This window comes from Lissotriton vulgaris, chromosome 9 (assembly GCF_964263255.1).
Source record: "Lissotriton vulgaris chromosome 9, aLisVul1.2, whole genome shotgun sequence".
In the NCBI taxonomy this organism is placed as follows: domain Eukaryota; kingdom Metazoa; phylum Chordata; class Amphibia; order Caudata; family Salamandridae; genus Lissotriton; species Lissotriton vulgaris.
In genome coordinates this window covers 1,060,516,592-1,060,537,975 of record NC_141697.1, presented here as the reverse complement: position 1 = coordinate 1,060,537,975, position 21,384 = coordinate 1,060,516,592, and the positions used below count along the sequence as shown (strand labels likewise).

Below are 21,384 nucleotides of genomic sequence, written 5' to 3'. Positions count from 1 at the left end.
TCAGCCTCGGCGGCGGCGCCGCAGCCCGGGCGGCGCTCGCAGGTGAGGCGCGCAGGCAGACCAGCACGGCGGACTGGAGGTAACAGGGGGGGGTAAACCAGCGACTCCAGGCCCCCCCCTCCCCTCCGCAATACACCCGTTTCCCGCCCCCGGCCGGCCGGGGCTGAAGACGCGACCCGAGGCAGGGGTCCGCCATTTTGTGTGGCCCAGCACTGACGCCACAGCACAGCACGACGCCGACCTGCCCCCCGGCCCTGCAGCTGCCAGCGCCCAGCGACACACGAGGGGACCGGTCCAACACTGCCCACCCGCCCCCGCTGTGGGCCCACACAGTAGACTCGGCATTGACCCGGGAACCGGCCGGGGGACACGCCTAAGAGCCGCGGCGAGTTGGGAGCCCCCCACGCCTGACACAGCTCCTGCCTACGTGGGGGACCACTGGTGAACCGCTGCCCCGGGCCCTCGTAGAGAGGGGCCTCACTGTGACGTCGGACCCTGGCTAAACCCATAGTCGCTGCGCCTGGCGTGCCACCCACTCCACTGATCACGTGCCGGGCATCACGGGACTTAGCCACGCTAGAGGCCTGGGACCTCCGGTGCTATCGGCGGCCGGTTACCGGACAGGGGAGGGCTGCACTAGCCATGTCCAACGCCAGGACAAGGAAGGACCGCTCCATTGCGGAGCTCTTCACCCCCAGCGCGGCGGGGAAGAAGGCAGATGCCCCAACGACCAGCCATCGGGCGGGCTCCGAGAAGAAAAGCCAGGCCTCCCCGCCCCAGGAACAGGTAGACCCGGAGGGCCCGGTCACACGCTCCTTTCTGGAGTCGCTCTTCATGGGACTACGAGAAGACATACAGGCTTTGAAGAAAGAACTCCAAGATGAGATGAAGGAGGTGCGCCGAGACACCGACGCCATTGGTGAGAGGGTGGCGGAGTTGGAGACGAAGAGCGACGCACGGGACACGGAAATTGAGGCGCTGCGGCAGGAACTAGCACGCATTCACGACCAGCAAGTGGACCTCCAGACCCATGCCGAGGATTTGGAGAACCGCTCCAGGCGGCATAACATCAGAATCCGGGGGGTGAAGCAATCCCCAGATACGGAGGACCTCTTTCTGTTTACGCAGGGCCTGTTCAATCACATCCTCGGCCGGCCGACAGATTCTCCACTGGGTCTGGACAGAGTGCACAGAACGGGCCCCCCTAGAGTGTCGACGGCTCACCCGGCCGACATCCTGGTGTACGTACAGGACTTTCGGACCAAAGAGGAGATCCTCAACAAAGCGCGACAGATGGCGCCGGTCTCCTATGGCACGCACTCCCCTGCATTATATCAGGACCTCGCGGCGCTGACTCTGGAGAAGAGACGCATCTTCCGACCTGTCACAGCAGAACTGCGTAAACGTCACATCTCCTACAGCTGGGGGCACCCCTTTAGACTAGTGTTTAAGATGGGCAACACTCTCCACCAGCTACGTTCCCTCAGGGAGGCATGTAACCTCCTGAACATTGAAGAACCGGCTCAGCCTGAGAATCCGGGGGTTGGGGGCACCGCCGGCGAAGATGCGCCGGGGCGATGGCGGCAGCAGCGGCGGCGGCACAGACCGCGGCGTCCCGCCACTAAAGAAATAGAGGAAGGTCAGCGGGCGGCTGTGGTGACCGTCGCACAAGGCCTGGTGAACCGAGACAACGACTGACCTCCCGGCCAGGGACACACAGAACCGCGGGGTTACGGCTCGGCCGGGACTGCTCACGCCGGCGGCGGGGGCGAAGCCTCTCCAACCCGCACTTTCCTTCGCTAACCATTTGGTGGCCGACTCGGACGGAGACGTGCTCTGTCCGCTAGCATCGCCGCCACCGCCTACACTCCCAATGACTACCTTGCCACGGATCCAGCGGACGACCACCCGGACCTGGGAGTATAACGGATCAGACTTCTTTATGGTTGGGTTGATTTGGGCGGAGGGTGGGAAGAGGGGAGGGAGTTACATCGGTGCTTGCACACTTTTCAACGTTTGGACAATGGGGCAGGGGGGGTTCCGGGAGGGGGGAGTTACACCAGTTGGGGTTGGGGCCGGAGGGGAGTTGGGGGAAGAGGGGGTGGGGTGGGGGGGCTCTCCTTGTCCGAGGGGTTCTACCATCACTGGCAGCGCAGCGTCTTCCATGGTCCGTCGGCCCGCGCCCGGCGCTTGCAGGTGGGACTTGGCATTTCCCCTATTGCCTCAGACATGACACGACACCTAACTGTCCTCTCGCTTAATGTGCGGGGCCTCAACAGTCCGAACAAGCGCAAAGCCATATTGTCCTTTCTTGAGCGTTCCAAAGCGGACATCTGCCTCCTCCAAGAAACGCACCTTGTTCGCAGCGACCAGCACAGACTCAAATCGCGCGCCTTTCCCTGGCAGTTCTTCTCCTCCTCCCTGAAAAAGGCAGCCGGGGTAGCAATTCTAGTAGCGAAGTCCTTTGAGGGGAGGGTCCTACAGAAAGAAGCTGAAATTAAAGGGCGGCTTTTACTCTATAGCTTCCAGGTTGCAGGCCACACTTTGCTTGTGGGTTCGGTCTATGCCCCGAATGAGGGACAGGAGAGGTTCCTACACACGGCACTGGAGGCCTCCACATCCTCCACATATACACACCTATTACTGGGAGGGGACCTCAACATTGTATTTCATAACACAGCAGACCGCTCTGGCCAGAGATCCGGGCAGGTGGGAGCTCTTACAGCTGCAGGACACACACACATAGCAGACTTGGGCCTCGTAGATTTATGGCGACACACCCACCCCCAGACGACTGCTTACACATATTATTCGGCTGCGCGCAAGACTTATGCAAGACTGGACTATTTCCTGTGCTCCTCTCAGCTGGCGCTACAGGTCCAGGAGGTGGAGATAATGCCTGCCGCGCTATCAGACCATTCCCCGGTAGTAGCGACATTCCGAGTGGGGACCGCGCCGGCTCCACAACGACACTGGAGACTGCGTGACGGCCTCTTGCAACTGCCTGACACCCGATCACGGCTCCAGACCGCGATAGACCACTATCTGGAACACAATGCCAACGACGACACCACGAAGGCCACGCAGTGGGCAGCCCTCAAAGCGGTCTTACGCGGTGAACTTATCTCCATAGCCACCGCCAACAACAGGGAAAGGGCCCTAAAGCGTGCTGAGCTTACCCAACGGGTGGCAGAACTGGAACAAATGCACCAACGCACGGGGGCGGCTCGGGCATGGCGCCAATTGTGCGCCGAGCGGAAAATGTTGGCGGCTTTAGACCAGGACGTGGCGGAATACGCCGCTATGCGCCTAAAACACGTCTATTACACCGGAGGCGACCGCTGCGGGAAACTTCTGGCGAGCAGACTACGGGCGCAAACTCAACGGCTACAGGTGCGCTCCCTTCTTTCTGCTAGTGGCGGCCAAATCACGGAGGACGCGGCCATAGCGGCGGCCTTCGGCAACTTTTACGCGGCGCTATACGACGCGGATCACCTGGACCCGGCTGCCGGACCGGCCTATTTACAGGGTGCGGAGCTCCCCATCCTCACCCAAGCCCAAGCGGACTTCCTGGAACGGCCCATAGGTCTAGAGGAAGTTATCTCCGCAATTACCCGCCTCAAGGTTGGGAAATCCCCGGGCCCGGACGGCTTTACCGCGGCCTTCTACAAAACCTTCTGTCAGCAGCTTGCCCCCCTCTTGCGCGACCTGTTTAATACCTTCGACACGCCTGGTGCCATTCACCCGGACCTGCTGGAGGCGTCTATCTCAGTGATCCCCAAGCCAGGCCGGGACCCGACGGCCTGCGGCTCGTACAGGCCCATCTCGCTGCTGAATGTAGACCTGAAGCTCTACACCGGCATACTAGCGGGCCGCATTGCTCCATACATGCAGCAGTTGATAGACCCTGACCAGTCGGGCTTTATCCCCCAACGGCAGACCAGCGACAACACCAGGAGAGTGCTGCACCTCATTGAAGCTGGTTCGCGCACCAAACCGGGCTGCATGCTCCTCACCATCGATGCGGAGAAAGCATTCGACAGGGTGCACTGGCCCTACCTCGACCAGGTTCTCCGCCACTTCGGGTTTGGAGAGAAACTCCTCCACCGCATCTTCAATTGCTATCGCCGGCCCAACGCCACCGTGAGAGTAAACGGCCATACTTCCCCGAGATTCGATATTGGCAGAGGCACGCGCCAGGGCTGCCCGCTATCGCCGCTCCTATTTGCGCTGTACATGGAGCCGATGGCCCAGAGGGTGCGACAACATGCGCTCATCTCCGGCATTAAATTCGGAGCTGACACGCACAAAATCAGCCTATACGCGGACGACGTCCTGCTGTCCCTTACAGATCCAATGCAATCCCTGCGTGCTCTCTTCGTGGAGCTTCATACCTTTGCCCTGGCCTCTGGTTTTAAAATCAACGAAGCGAAGTCCGAAGCCCTAAACATCTCCCTGGGGTCGGATGTGGTGGCCGAGATTAAGTCCGAATTTAAAATACAGTGGTCGGACGCGGCAGTCCCCTACCTGGGCGTCCGCCTGGCCCCTACTGTGCGGGGCACTGCACGGGTCAACTATGCGGCGCTCACAGACAAACTCCGGGACCAGCTACGGAGATGGAAGCCGCTTACATTATCGTGGCTAGGCAGAATCGCCGCCGTCAAAATGACGCTGTTACCACAGATTTTATACCTATTCCAGACGCTCCCCTTGCATCCACCAGCTGGCTGGCTGCAACAGACCCAATCGGAGCTGTCGCGATTCATTTGGAACGGCCGCCGACCGAGGTTTAAGCACACACTCGCCACTTTGCCCCCAGCTCACGGGGGGGTAGGTGTGCCCGACCTCACCCTGTACTTCCAGGCGACGCAACTGCGCACCTTCGTGGAGTGGTTTCAACTGGAGTCCGGCAAGCACTGGCTCTTCCAGGACCAGGCGGTGGCGGGTCGTACCCTTCAGGGCGTGCCTTTCCTGCCACGCCAGCACAGACCCCCTAACCTGTACGCCTCTGAAATCACAAGCACCGCCCTGAGAGTGTGGGATAGAGTGGCCGTGGCCAGGGGACTGACCACCTTTCCTTCGCCTATGACCCCCATTTTCGAAAACCCTGACTTCACGCCTGGCTTGGACATCGGAACGTTCACGAACTGGCGAACGACACCCTGTAGGGCGGCAGGCCACATGTTCGACCTCAAGGGGGTCCTCTCGTTCCAGCAGGTCAAGGCGGACTACGGTGTTGCTGAATCGGAACGCCTACAGTACCTTCAGGTGCGACACTGGGTGCTCCACCCCTCGATCCAGCCTGGTGCCCAACGACACCTCACGCCTTATGAAAAGTGGTTATTGACACGCACTTCGGATAAAAAATTGATCTCGGACCTCTATCAGCAGTTGCTCCTCACCCAGGCCCACACATACAACGCGGGTCAGGTCAGGTGGGAGAGGGACCTGGGGCGGCAGCTTACAAGGAAAGAGTGGGAAGGGGTGTACCACAGGGCCAGACACTCAGCACACCACACCGGGCTCACCGAGACACTGACTAAAGTAGCCACATACTGGTACCACACCCCTGAGAGGTTACACCAATGGGATGCCCGAGTCAGCGATAGGTGTTGGAGAGGGTGCGGGGAACTGGGTACGCTGGAACACCTGCTCTGGAGCTGCGAGGCACTTCGCCCCTACTGGGACCCTATCCTGGATCTCATTGACGCACATCTAGATACACAGCTGCCGCGCTTCCCAGCATACATTGTATTAGGCCTCCCGAACGATCTCATGTATCCCCTGAAGTCCTGGAGGGGGCGGCTGATTGCACTTGCTTTAGGGGCAGCGGTCCAGAACATTGTGGCCCATTGGTGAGCAACCCAGGCTCCGCAACAGCTGGGGTGGCTCCATCGGCTCTGGGCGATCCTGGGAATGGAGAAATTGTCACTGGCAGCGGCAGGGAGGGGAACTGAATTTGCGGAGCTCTGGCGACCATTCCTCGCCCTACTTACCGGGGAATTCCGTGAGGTGAGCTGCCCACGCTACCTGCGTCTGCTGCGCCTTGCTGAAACACCTCTCCCAGCGCCCAGGACACGCTCCCACAAGCGCACCGGCTCGGCAAGAGCAGCACCACCTGACCATTAGTGGAAGACAGTAGCCAATCGATTATTCCCGGAATGGACAAGGAGAGGGGGGGGGTATGGGTGGGTAGGGTAAGGGGGGTTGTTTGCAGTTCATGGTTTTTTTTTTTTTCTCTTTCCTTTTCTATGTCTCTTTCATGTTGCACTCGTACTACATAGCCCGCACCTCTGTAGCACCTCTTATGACGCGGCCGGCCCGATTGGGTTGTAGGCGGCTTGCTGTGTTAACGAACGTTGTGCCCGCTGGCCCTGTCGTGGGTAGCAGTGGAGTCTCGGGCTTTGGCTTCCCCAATGTGGTGCTGGCCCACATAACATGTTGGAGGTGCATGATGCTTGCCTGTGCTCAATAAAAGATTTAATACATAAAGGTAGCACTGAAGATTAGCCCTAGAGATCCACTGTTGATCCGGACACCACGCCAGACCTATAAAAAGGTCCTGGCAAAGCGAAAAGCAGATATAAAGGACAAAGTCTGGCAAGAACTTCTAGACCCAAATACTCTGGGCAACAGCGAGAGTTTCTGGGGAATCATTAATAGACCCCTGTTTGACAGGGAAGGGAGCACACAGTAGACACTAACATCACTGAAGATGACTGGGTGTCCCATTTTACTTCCATTTTTAGTAGTAATACCCCGCAGTCAGAATCTTACAGTGGAGGCCAGGCTCAAACTTTCCCCCATTTTACACCGAATGAGGTTGAGAAAGGCATTATAGGGCTGACAAGTAATAAAGCTCCTGGCCCTAATGGCATGCCCCGGATCTTTTTAAATCCAAAGTATCGTTATGGGCGCCGGCTCTGACCGCTGTGCTTAACGCAGCCACTGAACACGGCTGCCCAAGGTCCTGGGGTATTTTTCCAATCGTGCCAATATTTAAGAAAGGAGACCGTAACAGTACAACCTGCTACAGGCCGATATCCCTTATCAATTCTGTGGTCAAGGTCGTGGGAGGTGTAATCTTGAATAGACTGACATCATGGGCCAATGCACACAGGGTCATCTCTAGAATACAGTATGGGTTACGGCCAGGACACTCCACATTGGCACAATGTCTCAATTTGTATACAGTCCTCGGGAAGTACACTATAGCAAGGCGGGGCACTGTTTACATGGCGTTCATGGATCTCTCCTCCGCGTTTGACTGTGTCAACCGGGGGAAATTGTGGGAGTCCATGGGTGCCATAGGGGTCGGGCCGGCACTGGTTAACTTCCTGAGGGACCTGCACTGGGACACAAAGGCCAACGTAAGATATTCACAGGACCTTAAAGTATCTAGGGATTTTGGTGTTCATAGAGGTGTAAGGCAGGGGTGCAAACTGGCCCCCTTTCTTTTTAATTTGTATATTAACGATTTAGAAGAGTGCCTGGTTAGCACCGGAGTTGATTACCCCTATGTCGGTGAAAGGGGTCTACCAGTTCTGCTATACGCGGACGACGACGTCCTCCTAGCAAGAACTGCCAGAGGTCTCCAGTCCCTATTAAGTGCCTTCCACAGCTTCATGGCTGCCTGTGATTTATCCATTAATAATAGCAAATCTTACATCATGCAGGTGGGGCAGCATACTAAGAAACAGTACCCTTTTATGGTTAATACAGAGAAGGTACCAATGACCAAGACATTTTCTTACCTGGGAGTCTTATTTGACGACCAGTTTAAATGGGGACCATTGCTTCAGAGGAAAAGGGGAGAAATCATACGGACGAACACTGCTATCTTTAATTTTGCCAAGAAAATGGGCAAGCGCCCGATTGCTGCTTTACTAAAAATCTACCAAGCAAAAAGTGTCGCAATAGGCAGCTAGAGTAGTGAACTCTGGGGGTATGTGGCGGCTGACGGTATAGGGGTGGTTGAGAATAACTTTTTAAAACAGCTTTTGGGGGTACGAAAGGAACCCCTAATCAAATATTCCATGAGGAAACCGGTACTCCGTTCATTAATGATAACATAGCACTCCGGCCATTAGTTTTTTGGCTAAAGTGTTGGCTTAATAAAGACCTGGCCCTAAATCACCTGCTCTTAAAAGATGTCCTGACCATGGATTACATGCTCAAAATTCCATGGTTAAAATATTTAAAAGATTGTTTTTTTGCATTGAGGCGACCGGACCTTTTTTTGAATCCAGATTCGATTGCTCTTACCGATGTGGAATTTGTGAAGAAAACTTTTACCTCTCTAAAGCAAATGAATCGTGATGAGGTGGAATTGATTAAACCCAGTGTCCGTAAACATATCATGTTGAAAACGACACCCTCACTGGAGCCTTACTTTACATGGCCCATTTCGGGATATGAGCGTTTTTTGTTAATAAGTTTTCGGTTGGACTATTACCATCTTTTATTAGCTGTCCTGAGGGGCTGTCACAGAAGCCAAGTGTTACCGTCCTGCAGTTGCGACAATGAGTCTCCGCAGGACCTGGTACACTTTTTATTTGTTTGCCCCCTTTACGAGGTACCACAGAGGTTTTTCCTAAAGCCCCTTTTTAAAGTACTGAATTTTACCCAGGTGCGCCCAGCCCTCTGTTATCTACAACTGTTGAAGCCTGAAAGCACTTTATTCTTGATTGTTTTTTTTAAATCAGCCTTAAAATCTAGAAACAGTAGGGTGACTTAATTATATGTCCAATTGCTGCTATTCCCATATTTGTTTCTTAATGGCTGTTTCTTCTCAACACATTTTAAACTTTTTTATATGGAATGTTTTTAAATGTATAGCTTCTCCTCTTCTTTTTTTGTTTATATTTCATGTTTTAACTATGTATTATATTGACTGTGGTAATATTGCTTTTATGGTTTTCTATCTCAAAAAACCGAATAAAGTATATATTGAATTGAATTGAAATTGAGTACTGGGGAGGAGTAGCTCCTTGACCTGAATAGGGCTGTGCTTGGCAAGGTGAATGCTGGCTCCACCTCCGACTGTGCATCTGAAGGCAGACCAACTCTTTTTGAAAGGAAGGATGCAGCCTGGTAAACAAAGTGCTCCAGGCCTGAGTAGAACTGGTTCTGGCTGGGTTCAGTGACTAGAGACTTTTGAGAACAAAGACTTTTGGGGTATACATTTCTGTGCCCAAACCCCGGATTTTAGTATTGCTCCTGGATGTCAAGAAGAACCTCTGTCCGTGTTACTGAAGGAATCTGCAGGAGAGGACTGTCCTTGTGCTTGTGTGCTGTTTCTTGGATTGGCCTACAGTAATTCCCCTTGGACTTAGAAGAAGAGGGAAAAGAACTTTTGAGAGACTTTTATTTTGCTAAGCAATCACCCAAGGGCTAGAAGAGAGCTAGCCTCCTGCTGGAGTCACAGGCACATCTGACTACCCCACCAGCCTCCTGATTCCACCCAGCGAGGATTTTCATCAACAGGTGAGGCCCCTGTGAGTTCCAGGGCCTCTAGTTCTACTACAGAGAAGAGAGAGCTGAAACTCGCCGCTAACGCCGTTTGCGAGCCGCCACAGTTGGAGAGCGTAAGAAAAATCCACGCACTGCTGCCGCCGAGAGCTCGCAAACCAGCAATCATCGCATCGCACACTTGCGGGCCACAATGTGCTCGCTATCCCCGAAGGTCATCGCATCGCATGTTTGCGGGCTTTTCGAAGGCTCGCTAACCCTGGATCATCGCATCGAGATCGTCGCATCACGACATCGCAGAGCGGACGCCATTTTCCTCGCATCGCATCCAGATCGTTGCTCCCTCGCGGGGCGCCATTTTCTTTCATCGCAACAAGATTGCACACGCAGCAGGATCAGTGCATCAACCTCCCTTGCGGCAAGGATTCAACGCATCGCTGGCCTAGTGTGAAGAAATCTGTCGCTTTGTCCCGCACGCACCCGCAGACCGGCGCATCATCCTCCCATGCGGCAAGCATTAAATGCATCACCGGCCTAGCGTGGGGAAAATCATCGCTACAGCTCCTTTGCAAATTTTTTTGGGTTTTGCTACGAAATCCAGGTACTTTGTAAGTAAAAGGGTCACAGAGACCCTGCTTTGAACTGAACCCCTATTTGAACACTTTAACTCTTTTTCCAGTTTTTCAAGAGTACCCCCCACCCCTTTTTTTCAGTATTGTGGCTTTTTAGCGTTATTGGTCTTGTGTTAAGTCTATATATAAAGATACTCATTTTTCATAACTATTTGTGTGGTGTCCCTTTGTAGTGTTCTACACTGTGTTACTGTGTATGATCATAAATGCTTTACACATTGCCTCTGAGATAAGCCTAGCTGCTCGTGCTACGTTATCACAGGGTTGAGCAGGGGTTATCAAAGGGTGTAGCCCCCTTACTCTGACTTCGGAAGAAGGGTCCCTACTTGGACTGCGGCCAGCCACTGCAAACTAGAGACCCCCATTTCTATCAGTCTTTCATCTGATCTAGAACTCATATAATCAGGTTTTTTCAGGTATTACACAATTCAATCAGCTTACGTATCTGATCTACAATCCCAATTTCCACTACTGTCATCCTGAGGGCTTCAGAGGTGCCGGGGGGAAGGGGCAACCTACTTATCTTAGCACAGTTATTTGAAACAGACGTTTTATCTTAATTTTTGCGCATACAACAACAGTTCACTTTCCCATCCACTGTCTTCTTTAGGTACCTTCGGATGAGTCATTTTATCAGTAGTCTTAAGGAAGAAGATTGTCGCTGGACTGATAGCCCCAGTTTGGATCATATACAGAATTGTCCTCTAATGAGAAACATTGGGCTGGTCCACAAGGTGATCTATCAATCATCACAGAATAATGTGGTTGACCCATACCAGCTGCGAGCATATAAATGGAGCTCTCTCCTTAACACTGAAGTAAAATACTGAAGTAAGGGTTGGGGACCTTAGACGCAGCAATGTGCTGTTTTACCTAGCCTTGTATGTATCTCTTATCAAGGTTAATCACCTCAAATGTATCAATGATTGGTATTATACCCCTCATCGTATCTTTGTAATGAAGCTTCGACCAGACAACCAGTGTTTACGTTGTGGATCGGCAGTAGTTTAATGTGGGTCATGTTTTTGCAATTTGCTCTGCACTGCGTTTGTATTGGGAATTTGTCTTCGGTAAGCTCTCTGCTATTTCAAACTTAGAAGTAGTAATGGATCCAAATTTGATTATGTTGGGTCATTCACCAGTTATTCCCCCCTATCTATCGGTCTTATAGTTCTTTTCTAGCTCACTAGCAAGACTGGTTCTGGCACGATTTTGGCTTTCTAGTGAGTCTCCCGATCCTTGGTTCTGGTGTTGTGAATTCTTGAGCATAAGTAGACTGGATATGGTTTTAATTGAAAATGATTCTTGCAGAAAAAAGCTCATTTGGATTTGGGACCCCGATTGGGGTTGATTGGCCAATGTAGCTACTCAACAGGACATGCCTGCTTAGGCACATTTTCGTTCGTTTTTCCTTTTTTTTGGCGCTTTCCTCCACTTATGTTTGATTATTTAGTATATGAAGGTTTATTCTTCTCTTTTTTTTCTCTTCAATTTCTGCAAGGGAAAATTCTTTATTTTCGTTAGACAAATGGTCTCTTTCTGGGTCACTGTATTATGTTTCGGTTTGCTATTGACTGCTTTCATATTTATATTTTTGTGATAAATGTTGTATTTGGTCCCCCTATCTCTGCTATGTTCTTCTTTTCTTGTTCAGCTGGTAAAAAAAAACAAAAAAACTTGTGTTTACGTATCCACAAGAAAGTAATGTTACTCCTAGTAGTGACGTTTGTACTCTGAGTCCTTAGGCACCCTTTATTCAAAGTCCCGAGGCTTCATATCCCCCTTCTGGATATGAAAAGATCTTTGTGCAGCACAAAGATTTCACAAGAGCAGCTCCTGACGTGCCTGTTGAAGCTCCATACTGTAGTGTTTTTTCGCTTTAAGAAAAAGTTGAACGGGAAGTGTGGCAGAAAGGGCAAGAGGTACTAAAGAAAGGAAACTAATGGGTAACTATGGTAAAAGACTGATACCTAGTGAGTGCCTGCATCCACATTCTTCCTTCATACTCGTAGGAAGATTTCAAAGAATTCGGAAATCCAAATGGGGTGGAAGCAGCTTGTAGATACTAATCAAAGACATTTCTATAAAGGGTTTGGCCATACCGAGCAGGTGATCTGAAAACTGTACCATGGCTATTTGATGCTTGCAGAATGACTGTGGCATTGTCAATGTGTTAGTAGTACAGACTGTATAGAGTGGAAGATGTCACTGGAAGTACACCAGTGCTGAATTAACACCTACTGTACTGTACAGTGGATACATTTCTGGATGCAACACCTACCGATACTGCAAATTTCAGAACACATTTGTACTATTTTGTGAGCAATCTATCTGGGCTTCGTAACGAAGCGTGGATCAGGGGCATTGAAACTGATAAAGAACACTTTCAGAGGATATGAAGGCCTAAAAAACTAAGAACTCGAATTAGAATTGGGTGGACAGTGTACTCTATCACCAACGTTATGGAGTATGCTGTCCGCCAAATCCAGACTCCATCTGCTCTATTTAGTGCTGAGTGAACTATTAGTTTTCCATTGGGAACACCCCCGCTGGATCAGTCAGCGTAAAGCTTCCTCATACAGCCTGATGGAGTGCTGGCCATCAGAATAAGGGAATCAATCCTTACACCCTATTTTGGGCTGACAATCTATCCATCACTAAAAGTAAAATAAAATAATGGCTCCCACACCCAGAGGAAAAAATCCAGGAGTGTAGGGGGTCATTCATGTTTTGTTTTTCAATATTAAACTCCCACTGTGGGAGAATATTTGTGGGTGTCTGTCTGTCAAAACAGACGGCAGCCATACACCAAACTTTTGGTACCTTCAGAGGAATCACCACCATGACAGCAGTCACCACCATGACAGCAGTTCCTCTGAGGGTACTAAGATCACCACTAGGCCAACAGTGATCAATACATTCAGAAGGTGGTAGTCCGTCAGGATGGTGGGTATGAAGTACTAAATTGGAGGGGCCATGTAAGATCCAATTTGTGGGGGGTTCTTTCAGGATCAGAGTTATAATGCAGATGTAACAGACGAGAGGAAAACCACTTGATGCAAACTAAAATCCTTCTAAATGCTAAACAAAAAGAATGGCAGGTTTCTGGAGGCAGTATTTTTCCTGAATAACTCAGGGCATGGTTTGCCCCATAAGAAAAATTGTTGATGCTTATTTTCGTAGCTGACATTACCACAACAATAAAATAGCTTTTCATTGACCATTATCTCGTCATTTGTGGCCCGGCCTCAGCCCAAAACAATTAGCCAAAAACGTTAGAAAACCATTAAAATTGCAAACTGAATCTATCAAAGGTGGCAGGTATTCCTAGGTTTTTGCCCTGAGCTGCGCCCTCAGGGCAGCACTTTTTCCAAGTCAGAATTGCTATTTGTCAACCCTTCCTAAAAAATACTTAAAAATTTATAACTTCCCCAAAATATTCTAAGACTGAAATTAGAATAGTAAATAAGCCTCCCGGAATATTTGGAAGAAAGTTGCTCTTTCCCCAAATATATTTGGACTTGAGTTAGAATAGTAAATAAGCCTCGAGGAATATTTGGAGGAAAGTTGCTCTTTCCCCAAATATTCGAGGACTGAAGTTCGAACACTAAATTTGACTGTGCTGTGGGCTCATTTCAGAGCAAGAAACAGAACAGGGGCAGAACGCCCTCTTAATTTCCAGGTTGAATTGCCGAATTTATGACCTTAATACATCAAGTGACCATCGGCCTCGCAAACACAAGAACACATCAGAATAAACATCACATTACATATATGATATTAAAACACAATTTAACGTATACCAGATGGGAGTCCAACATAACTTAAACATTCCATAAAGCAAGCAACACCATAACGTTCTTTAGCAGCAGGGCAACTGACAAAGTACCAACCTAAGACGTACAAGCAACAGTAAAGCCCACTAGCCACATTTTTAAGGCACCCAAATCACAGACCCACAATTAATTGAATCAGAAACTGTAACAATACAACACCAAAACAGATCATCGAAACACAACTCAGACTACGGTTTGTGATAGAAATCCCGGTAGTGCGTGGAAGACAACCAAGGCGACCATCATCGCTAAGAGGCCATACTTTGGGCAGTCTCTGCACTATACGAATGCAACTAAAGTAACATAGCATCAAGGAAAAATAGACCTTGGCAGCAGACGCCAGAATGGAAACACATGCAAGTCATTCATTCACCGGATAGAAACAGGTGTACCACCGAGGTCAGTTATGTGTGACTCTACCTCTAACTAGTTTCTTCGCAGTTAGGAGAGGCGAAAAGGGAGTCATTTGACAGATGTAAAAGTTTCACTTCTAGGCCAGAGGAAAAAGAAAAAGAAAAAGAAAGAAAGAAAGAAAGAAAGAAAGAAAGAAAGAAAGAAAGAAAGAAAGAAAGAAAGAAAGAAAGAAAGAAGTAATTGGTGGAATGACCACATGAGAAGAACTGAATTTGCCCATAAAAAGCGGTAAGATTCTAGCCCGGCCAGAGATTCTTGTAGGTCTGTAGGGCTGGGGCAGAGTCAGTAGCATATTAAGCTTTCCCAACGTAATTGGCTGAGGCTGACTCCTACGACATAGCTCCCAACTACCCTGCATGCCAGGACACCATAGACCACATGTGGCCGAATTACGAAAGAAGCACAGAACAGTTAAGTAGAGTACAGTAGAGAACAGAACAGGAAAGTAGAGTTGGGTTAAATCACTCACCTGTGTGTAGACCTTGATAGAGCGCTCAATGTACTCCCTCACACTTGCCTTCATTACCCTCTCAACCTCAAACAGCCAGTCCTCAACGTTTCCAGTGGGGTAAATTCCGGTGGATAACTGCACTTCCTCTCCTTCTCCGGAGTACATATGAGTAATCTGCAGATCTGGCTGGAACATGAGCTGGTGGAAAGGAAGGGGTAAAGAACAGAGAACATGATCCATAATTCTCTTTCCAAAGCACACGGCACAGACAACGCCATCCCGTACCCCCAAAGGAAGAACAATAATCAAACCCATCTGTTAAAAAGATCCTTTCTCTTATAATGAGTAAAGACCCTCCCCGAGAAACAAATTAGCCTGGATCCTAGCTGGTTAGTAATTAGACCAAACAATGGATGTTAGGCCTAGTCACAAGATGAAGTCTCACTTAAATGGGAAGAGGAATATTTCCAGTGGTTTCCCACTTGTATTTGTCTGAGTACACCATGTACATTCTTCTTTTAAATCCATTCTGATCCCAGCCTTTTGCCACACTCTGAAGAATGGAGCTACTGTGTAATCCCTTACATACTAGAGCCCTTACCTGGTGCTAACATTCTGACACTCAACATGATTTATTGTGAAGTCACTTGACCTCATCATCGCTAGAACGCTATATCTTGTCACTATGGTTACCTCAGGCTATCCAACAGGATCTATATTCGACTCTCAGTGAGATCTCTCCTGATCCCAAGGCACAGATCCTTGTTTTTCTTGAAAGGAGGTTTTCTCACCCGAGGGTCCGTATGACTTTAATATGCATACCTTTACCACGCATGCTTTTATCACATCCTTTACCACGCAATGCCTTCACCACACAGTGCCTTTACCACGCAATGCCTTTCCCACGCAGTCCCTTTACCACACAATTTGGAATTTGGAATTTGGAAAGGGATTTATAAAGCGCAGACGGTCGCTCCGGAGGGAGCATCATGGCGCTATGAGTCCTGTTTCCAATTCACAGAGTGAAGTGGGGGAGGCTAGATGGCAGCTTTAGCCCAGTCATCGGGAAGATTGAAAATCCAGGTTTTGAGGAGCTTCCGGAATGGCTTCTCGACTGTTTGAAGCCTGAGATGCCTTGGCATACTATTCCAGGCTTTGATAGCTAAAGTGCTTAGATTTTTGCCGCCTTTAGATTTCAGGTTGAATTTAGAGGGGGTCATGAGGTTATCTTGTGAAGATCTGAGGGAGCGGCACGGAGTATAATGGGGGAAGCGTCTAGTCAAGTAGGAGGGACCGGATTTGTTGAAGGCTCGGAAGGCTACAATGAGAATCTTGAAGAGGATTCTCTTGTGCAAGGGGAGCCAATGTAAGGTTTTAAGGGCTGAGGAGATTGAAGATTTTCGTGGGAGTTTTAAGACAAGCCGGGCGGCAGTATGCAGGACACTTTGTAGTTTGGCAAGAGTGGACTTTTTAGTCCCTGCCATAAGTCCATTGCAGTAGTCCACTCGAGAGAGTATGAGGGCTACCGCCACCCTTTACCACGCATGCCTTTGCCGCTCGTATGCCTTTACTACACAAGGTAAGCATATTTAAGGTAAGTAAAACCCCTAACTATATCTATATGTCTATCTGTCGATCTATCTATCTATCTATCTATCTATCCATCTATCTATCTATCTATCTATCTATCTATCTATCTATCTATCTATCTATCTATCTATCTATCTATCTATCGTGAATGAAAATAACAACATTTAAAATAACAACATAGTTAGGTGTGATAAAAAGATCTGTTTTTGTTTAAACAAATCTTAGAAATTCACTGCAAAACCAAAAAGTTAAAGTAATGTTATACTTAGGTGAAGATGGAATTAACATCATTAACGTTTTGAACTAAAAAAAACACAGACATTTAGCAGTTATAGTTAGCAGAGCTAATTATAACTTGCGTCTCCGCCATGCACTGCTTATGACCTCACATATTACATTACTCATATTCTATGACATGACGCCCTAGCCCCCTTCCCTGAGCCTCATTATCCCCTTGGTACCCCAATCCTAGGTTCTTAACTATGTTAAAGGAGAGAGGGGCCACATGTCCCTTCTGAGCCCCACTAGTCCCTGAGGGCCTTTTTTCGAAAAGAAGGGGACAACGCAGCTCCCCTCCCCAAGCCTAATGAGGCCCAAGGGGACCACATTCCCCAGGGCAGTTTCTTTTTTTTTATTTACAAGGGAGGGGGAGCGGGCACTAATTAAACTAAAGGGGAGCATGGCCAGTTGGTTGCTCTCCCTGAGCCTATTCTGGCACGGAGACCTGATCCCCTAGGGCCTGAGTTTAATTTGATATATACACATTTAGGGGGCCGCGGAGGGAAGCCCCAGGACCCAAGCAGCCCAGGCCGGCTCCCCGCATGCTGTAGAAGTCGGCATTGCTCCTGCCCGCAGGGAGCAGGTATTTATGAGGCTCCATCTGTTGATCTGTGTAGGAAAGTAGGATCTTTCTGGCACAGATACACCCACTTTTTGCATGGTGTCAGCGCGTTTTGACTGTATTTCACTGGGTTCCTGCTAAGCAGGACCCCAGTGAAAGTGCTCTCTCCTCTACATTTACTGGTAAGTACTTTGTAAACCCCATAATTGGCATATTGGGATACCATTATAAGTCCCTAGTATATGGTACCGAGGTACCCAGGGCATTGGTATACCAGGGGCCTCCTATGGGCTGCAGCAAGTATTGTGCCACCCATAGGAGCCCATGTAAACTGTGTCTACAGAGCTGCTATTGCAGTCTATCTGACAGGGTGCATGCACCATTCACTTCAGATATAAGGGAAGCCTTATATCTCGGTCACTGCACTTAAAACTATAAGTCACTCCTAAGGTAGGCCCTTCAGTCCAAGGGCAGGGCGCATAGTTCTAAGTGTGTGGGTACCTCTGCACAAGCAGAGGAGCCCTACAATCCCTGGACTCCATTTTCTGGGCTTTGAAAGTGTGGGGCAGCCATTATTTATAAGGTATGTAGTTGACACTGGCAAATCGAGATGTCTACTATCCAATGGCTGCCCCAAACCTGTTTATGTCTGGCATCAAACGTGTTGAAAACATGCAACTACACCGATTCCAGTGTTAGTTTGCATGATACCATGTACTCTGGGATCCTTTGAGGACCCCCAATACCTACCAGTGTAATCTTTGCATGTTCTGACTGCCAGCCCGCACTGCTGATGACACTAGACAGTATTCTGCCACCTTGCGGATGAGCTTCATGGAGCAGGGGAAGCTTTAAAAAGAATTTCCTGCGAAAGAGAGGGATGACCTCCTCTCCTTTAGAGTTAGGTAGGGTGGGGGCACTTCCGAGCGCCACCAGACTGCATTGAAGGGCACATTTGGTGCCCTCCATGCATAAGCCAGTTTTGCCCAGTTCAGGAGCTAAACTACACAAAGGGTAGGGGAATGACTACCCCCCTGTCCAGCTCCTCCCTAGGGAGGTGCCCAGAGCTTCTCCAGGTGGCCACTTATTCAGTCATGTAGCATCTTGGCCCCTGGGAGCATCTAATTGGCTATGACAGCTGAATAGCGTCCCTGACCCCCTCTGATAGGTGGGTGACCACAGAAGAAGTCCTTCCCCTTTTTAGGGTTACTTAAGGGCTCCCCTGAGGGTGGGTCCTTAGATTCGTCCTGACAACAACTTCTGGAGCTGACTGCCTGTCACTGAAGATTGTTCAAAGACTCCTGCTGGTGGACACTGGAACTCTGCTGTTATTCAAGCCAGGAACCACGACAAGACTGCTCAAGGTGGGGAGAATCCTTCTGCATCTTCGCCCCTGTACTTCTCCAAAGATTTGCAACTACATGGAGAAATCTCCCTTGAAGTGAAAGAGTCACTTTCCTGCATCTGGAGGTAACTCGACGTCCACAACCGGTTTGCTGATCCTGTTGTCCCACAAACATTTCCTGGCTCTGCAACACAGGTGGTTATTTATTGGTTCTCTAGAAGCCTGATCAGTCTTCCCTGCAAGTGGGGAAACTGTAATCTCTCTCCAGCCAACGTAGATTGCCGCCCTGTGTACATCGACTGTTTGGCATTACCAAGGCTTGTTGGCTCCTTCCACTGAAGATCTTCAAGCTTCAAGTAGCCCCTGCCTTCAGCACTGCACAGATTCAAGAAGGTCGTCCTCCTGCATCCTCTGCCTCATGGCCCTTGATCTCTTGTGTGCTGCTGGGGCTTACTTGCGACCTCCTGTGCCTGCCATCAGAGGGTCCTCAAGAGGATCCATCGATTCCTGTTGGCTCTTTTGCGTGCCGACCCTGATTTACCCCTGCTGGGTAAGTTCCACAAACCTTGCTGGTCTGCAACTAAGCATCTTCTCCCACGAACCGTTGTTTGCATTTGCCAAGGCCTGTGGGTGGTCCTACCAGCCACTGACCTTCCTGCACTCATTGACTTGCATGGGACAGCTTGTGAAAGGCTCCTGGGCTCCCAGAAAGTCACCTGGTCTCCACAGCTGCTGTTCCCTCTACTCCGTGTTACATCAAGAACCTCCAACTAGGGCTGGTATTGTGCTCCTGTGCCTCCTGGTCACCTCCGGGAGGTTCAAACTCTGTCCCCTCTGCTTTCAGGTTCTTATGTGGATTATTTGTCCTGGTTCCACCGGCCTGGTCCAGGAGACACTGTAGCTGCTGTACTTCCACGATCCTCAATTGCCATCTATGGAGCCTACAGACACAACTTCTCCCCTATACACCCGGGCTCCCTGGTGTAGGTATCTGCATTTTCTGGGTATCCACGGGTGGTGTGACAATCCAACCTTCCTTGATCCAAGTGGTTCCTTTGGGAAGTATCCTAGAACTCTAAATTTCCAACAGCAACGTACCCTGTCTTGTCTACTCGGCTGCGAGTGGTTACGGTGTAACCACTCACAGCCGGGAGCCTTGGGATCCCTGGCTACTTACCTTAGGTGTTTCTTTGCTTCCCTTGGGTTCCTCCAAAATTGGGTACTAGTTCTGTTTTGGTACTCACCTCGCATCCCACTATTTTAGTATATGGTTTGGCCCCCCGGTTGGGCCCTATGTGTTTTGCTATGCTACTTACCTCTTTTCCAAGTATTCATTGTGTATAATTTTTAAATTTCTGGGTAAGAGATATACCAAGTTAGTGTCTACTGTGTAGTAATAAATATAAAGAATATTCTACTCACCATGTGTGGTTCTTTCCTGTGTGAAAAGCTTACTGACCGACATAGTGGTACATGCAACTACTTTACAGCCTCCTAGATAAGCTTTAGCTGCTCTTCACAGCTACCCCTGAGAGCTTTGCTTTTCAGGGACCTAAACACTAAATCACTAAGGGTTGCCTGGACTCAGTGCACAGTGACTCACCACAGGTGAACACTATATACTGAGCCAGCCTCCTCAAATCTTTTTCCTGCCCGAAACTGATCAAAAGTCTGCTCCCAGCTGGCAGGAGCATTTTCAAAGCTCCCATCCACTGGGAGCAGACTTTGTATTTGCTCCCGTTTGTCAGGAGTTTTGAAAATGCTCCCGCCAAACAGGAGCAAACACATGTTTCCCTGGCCGCACCAGTGCGAGCAGGTAAACTGCTGTGTCACATGGTGTGCTCCCAAGACAGGCAAGTGAGCTGGCCCTGGGGCATGGGGTCCCTGGGACCATAGAAGTCATGGCCCCCTCCCTTTTTATATAAAAAGCGGCCCGGGGGGGCTCGCTCTCCTTTTTGGAACATTTCGGCCCTGAGGGTGAGGCCAATAATGGCTCGGGGAGGCAGCAAATGTGGGTTCTCCCCATATTTGATGAATCATGCCCCAAGTATGAAGTCCCCAAGCCCAAACGCGGCTTGGGGAGGGGGCTGGGCAGCCCCTCTCAACATTAATGAATCAGCTCAAAGGAATGGGTGTCCCGGGGGGCGAATACGGCGGGACTGATCCTGTGGGACCGCAGCAAAAATTGACTATTTTGGCCGGGGGGCGGGGTCCCTTTGGTTTGCTGGCAGCTAACGCGCTTGCACCCGGGAGAAGGTAAATATACTCTTACCACCCTACACTCTTAAACCCTATAAATACCCTTACCACCCTATACCATCACCCACCCCTAGACCATAAAAATACTTTTACCACCCTACACTCCTACCTATCCATAAAACCTAAAAATACCCTTATCACCCTATACCCTTACCCACCATTAAACTCTAAAAATACCCTTACCACTTTTTACCCCTACCCACGACTAAACCCTACATTATGTGTGTACACACATATATATATATGATGTGATCAAGGGGTCTAGAGCCCGAAACGCATCATTGCTGTTTACCTGTACCATTAAAGAAATCGTTTGGTCAAATCCTGTGGTCCGTCTCCTGCTTCACCGGTCCGTGGGGATTGGAAGTGGCAGCTGGAGGTGCAGGACGATCGTCTTTTTGGATGTATATATGTATATATATATATATACACACATATATATATATATATATATATATACACACATATATATATATATATATATATACACACATATATATATATATATATACACACACATATATATATATATATATATATATATA

At 49.4% G+C, this 21,384-nt stretch overlaps 1 protein-coding gene across 1 annotated transcript in view; it reads right to left on the bottom strand.

The window, feature by feature from the left end:
* Positions 1-21,384, bottom strand: part of DNAH1 (dynein axonemal heavy chain 1) — an 822,394-nt gene that overhangs the window by 274,310 nt on the left and 526,700 nt on the right. Inside the window, exon 25 of the mRNA XM_086939555.1 lies at positions 14,823-15,002. Coding sequence (XP_086795681.1) covers positions 14,823-15,002 — 180 coding nt within the window. The remainder of the gene's footprint in view (positions 1-14,822; positions 15,003-21,384) is intronic.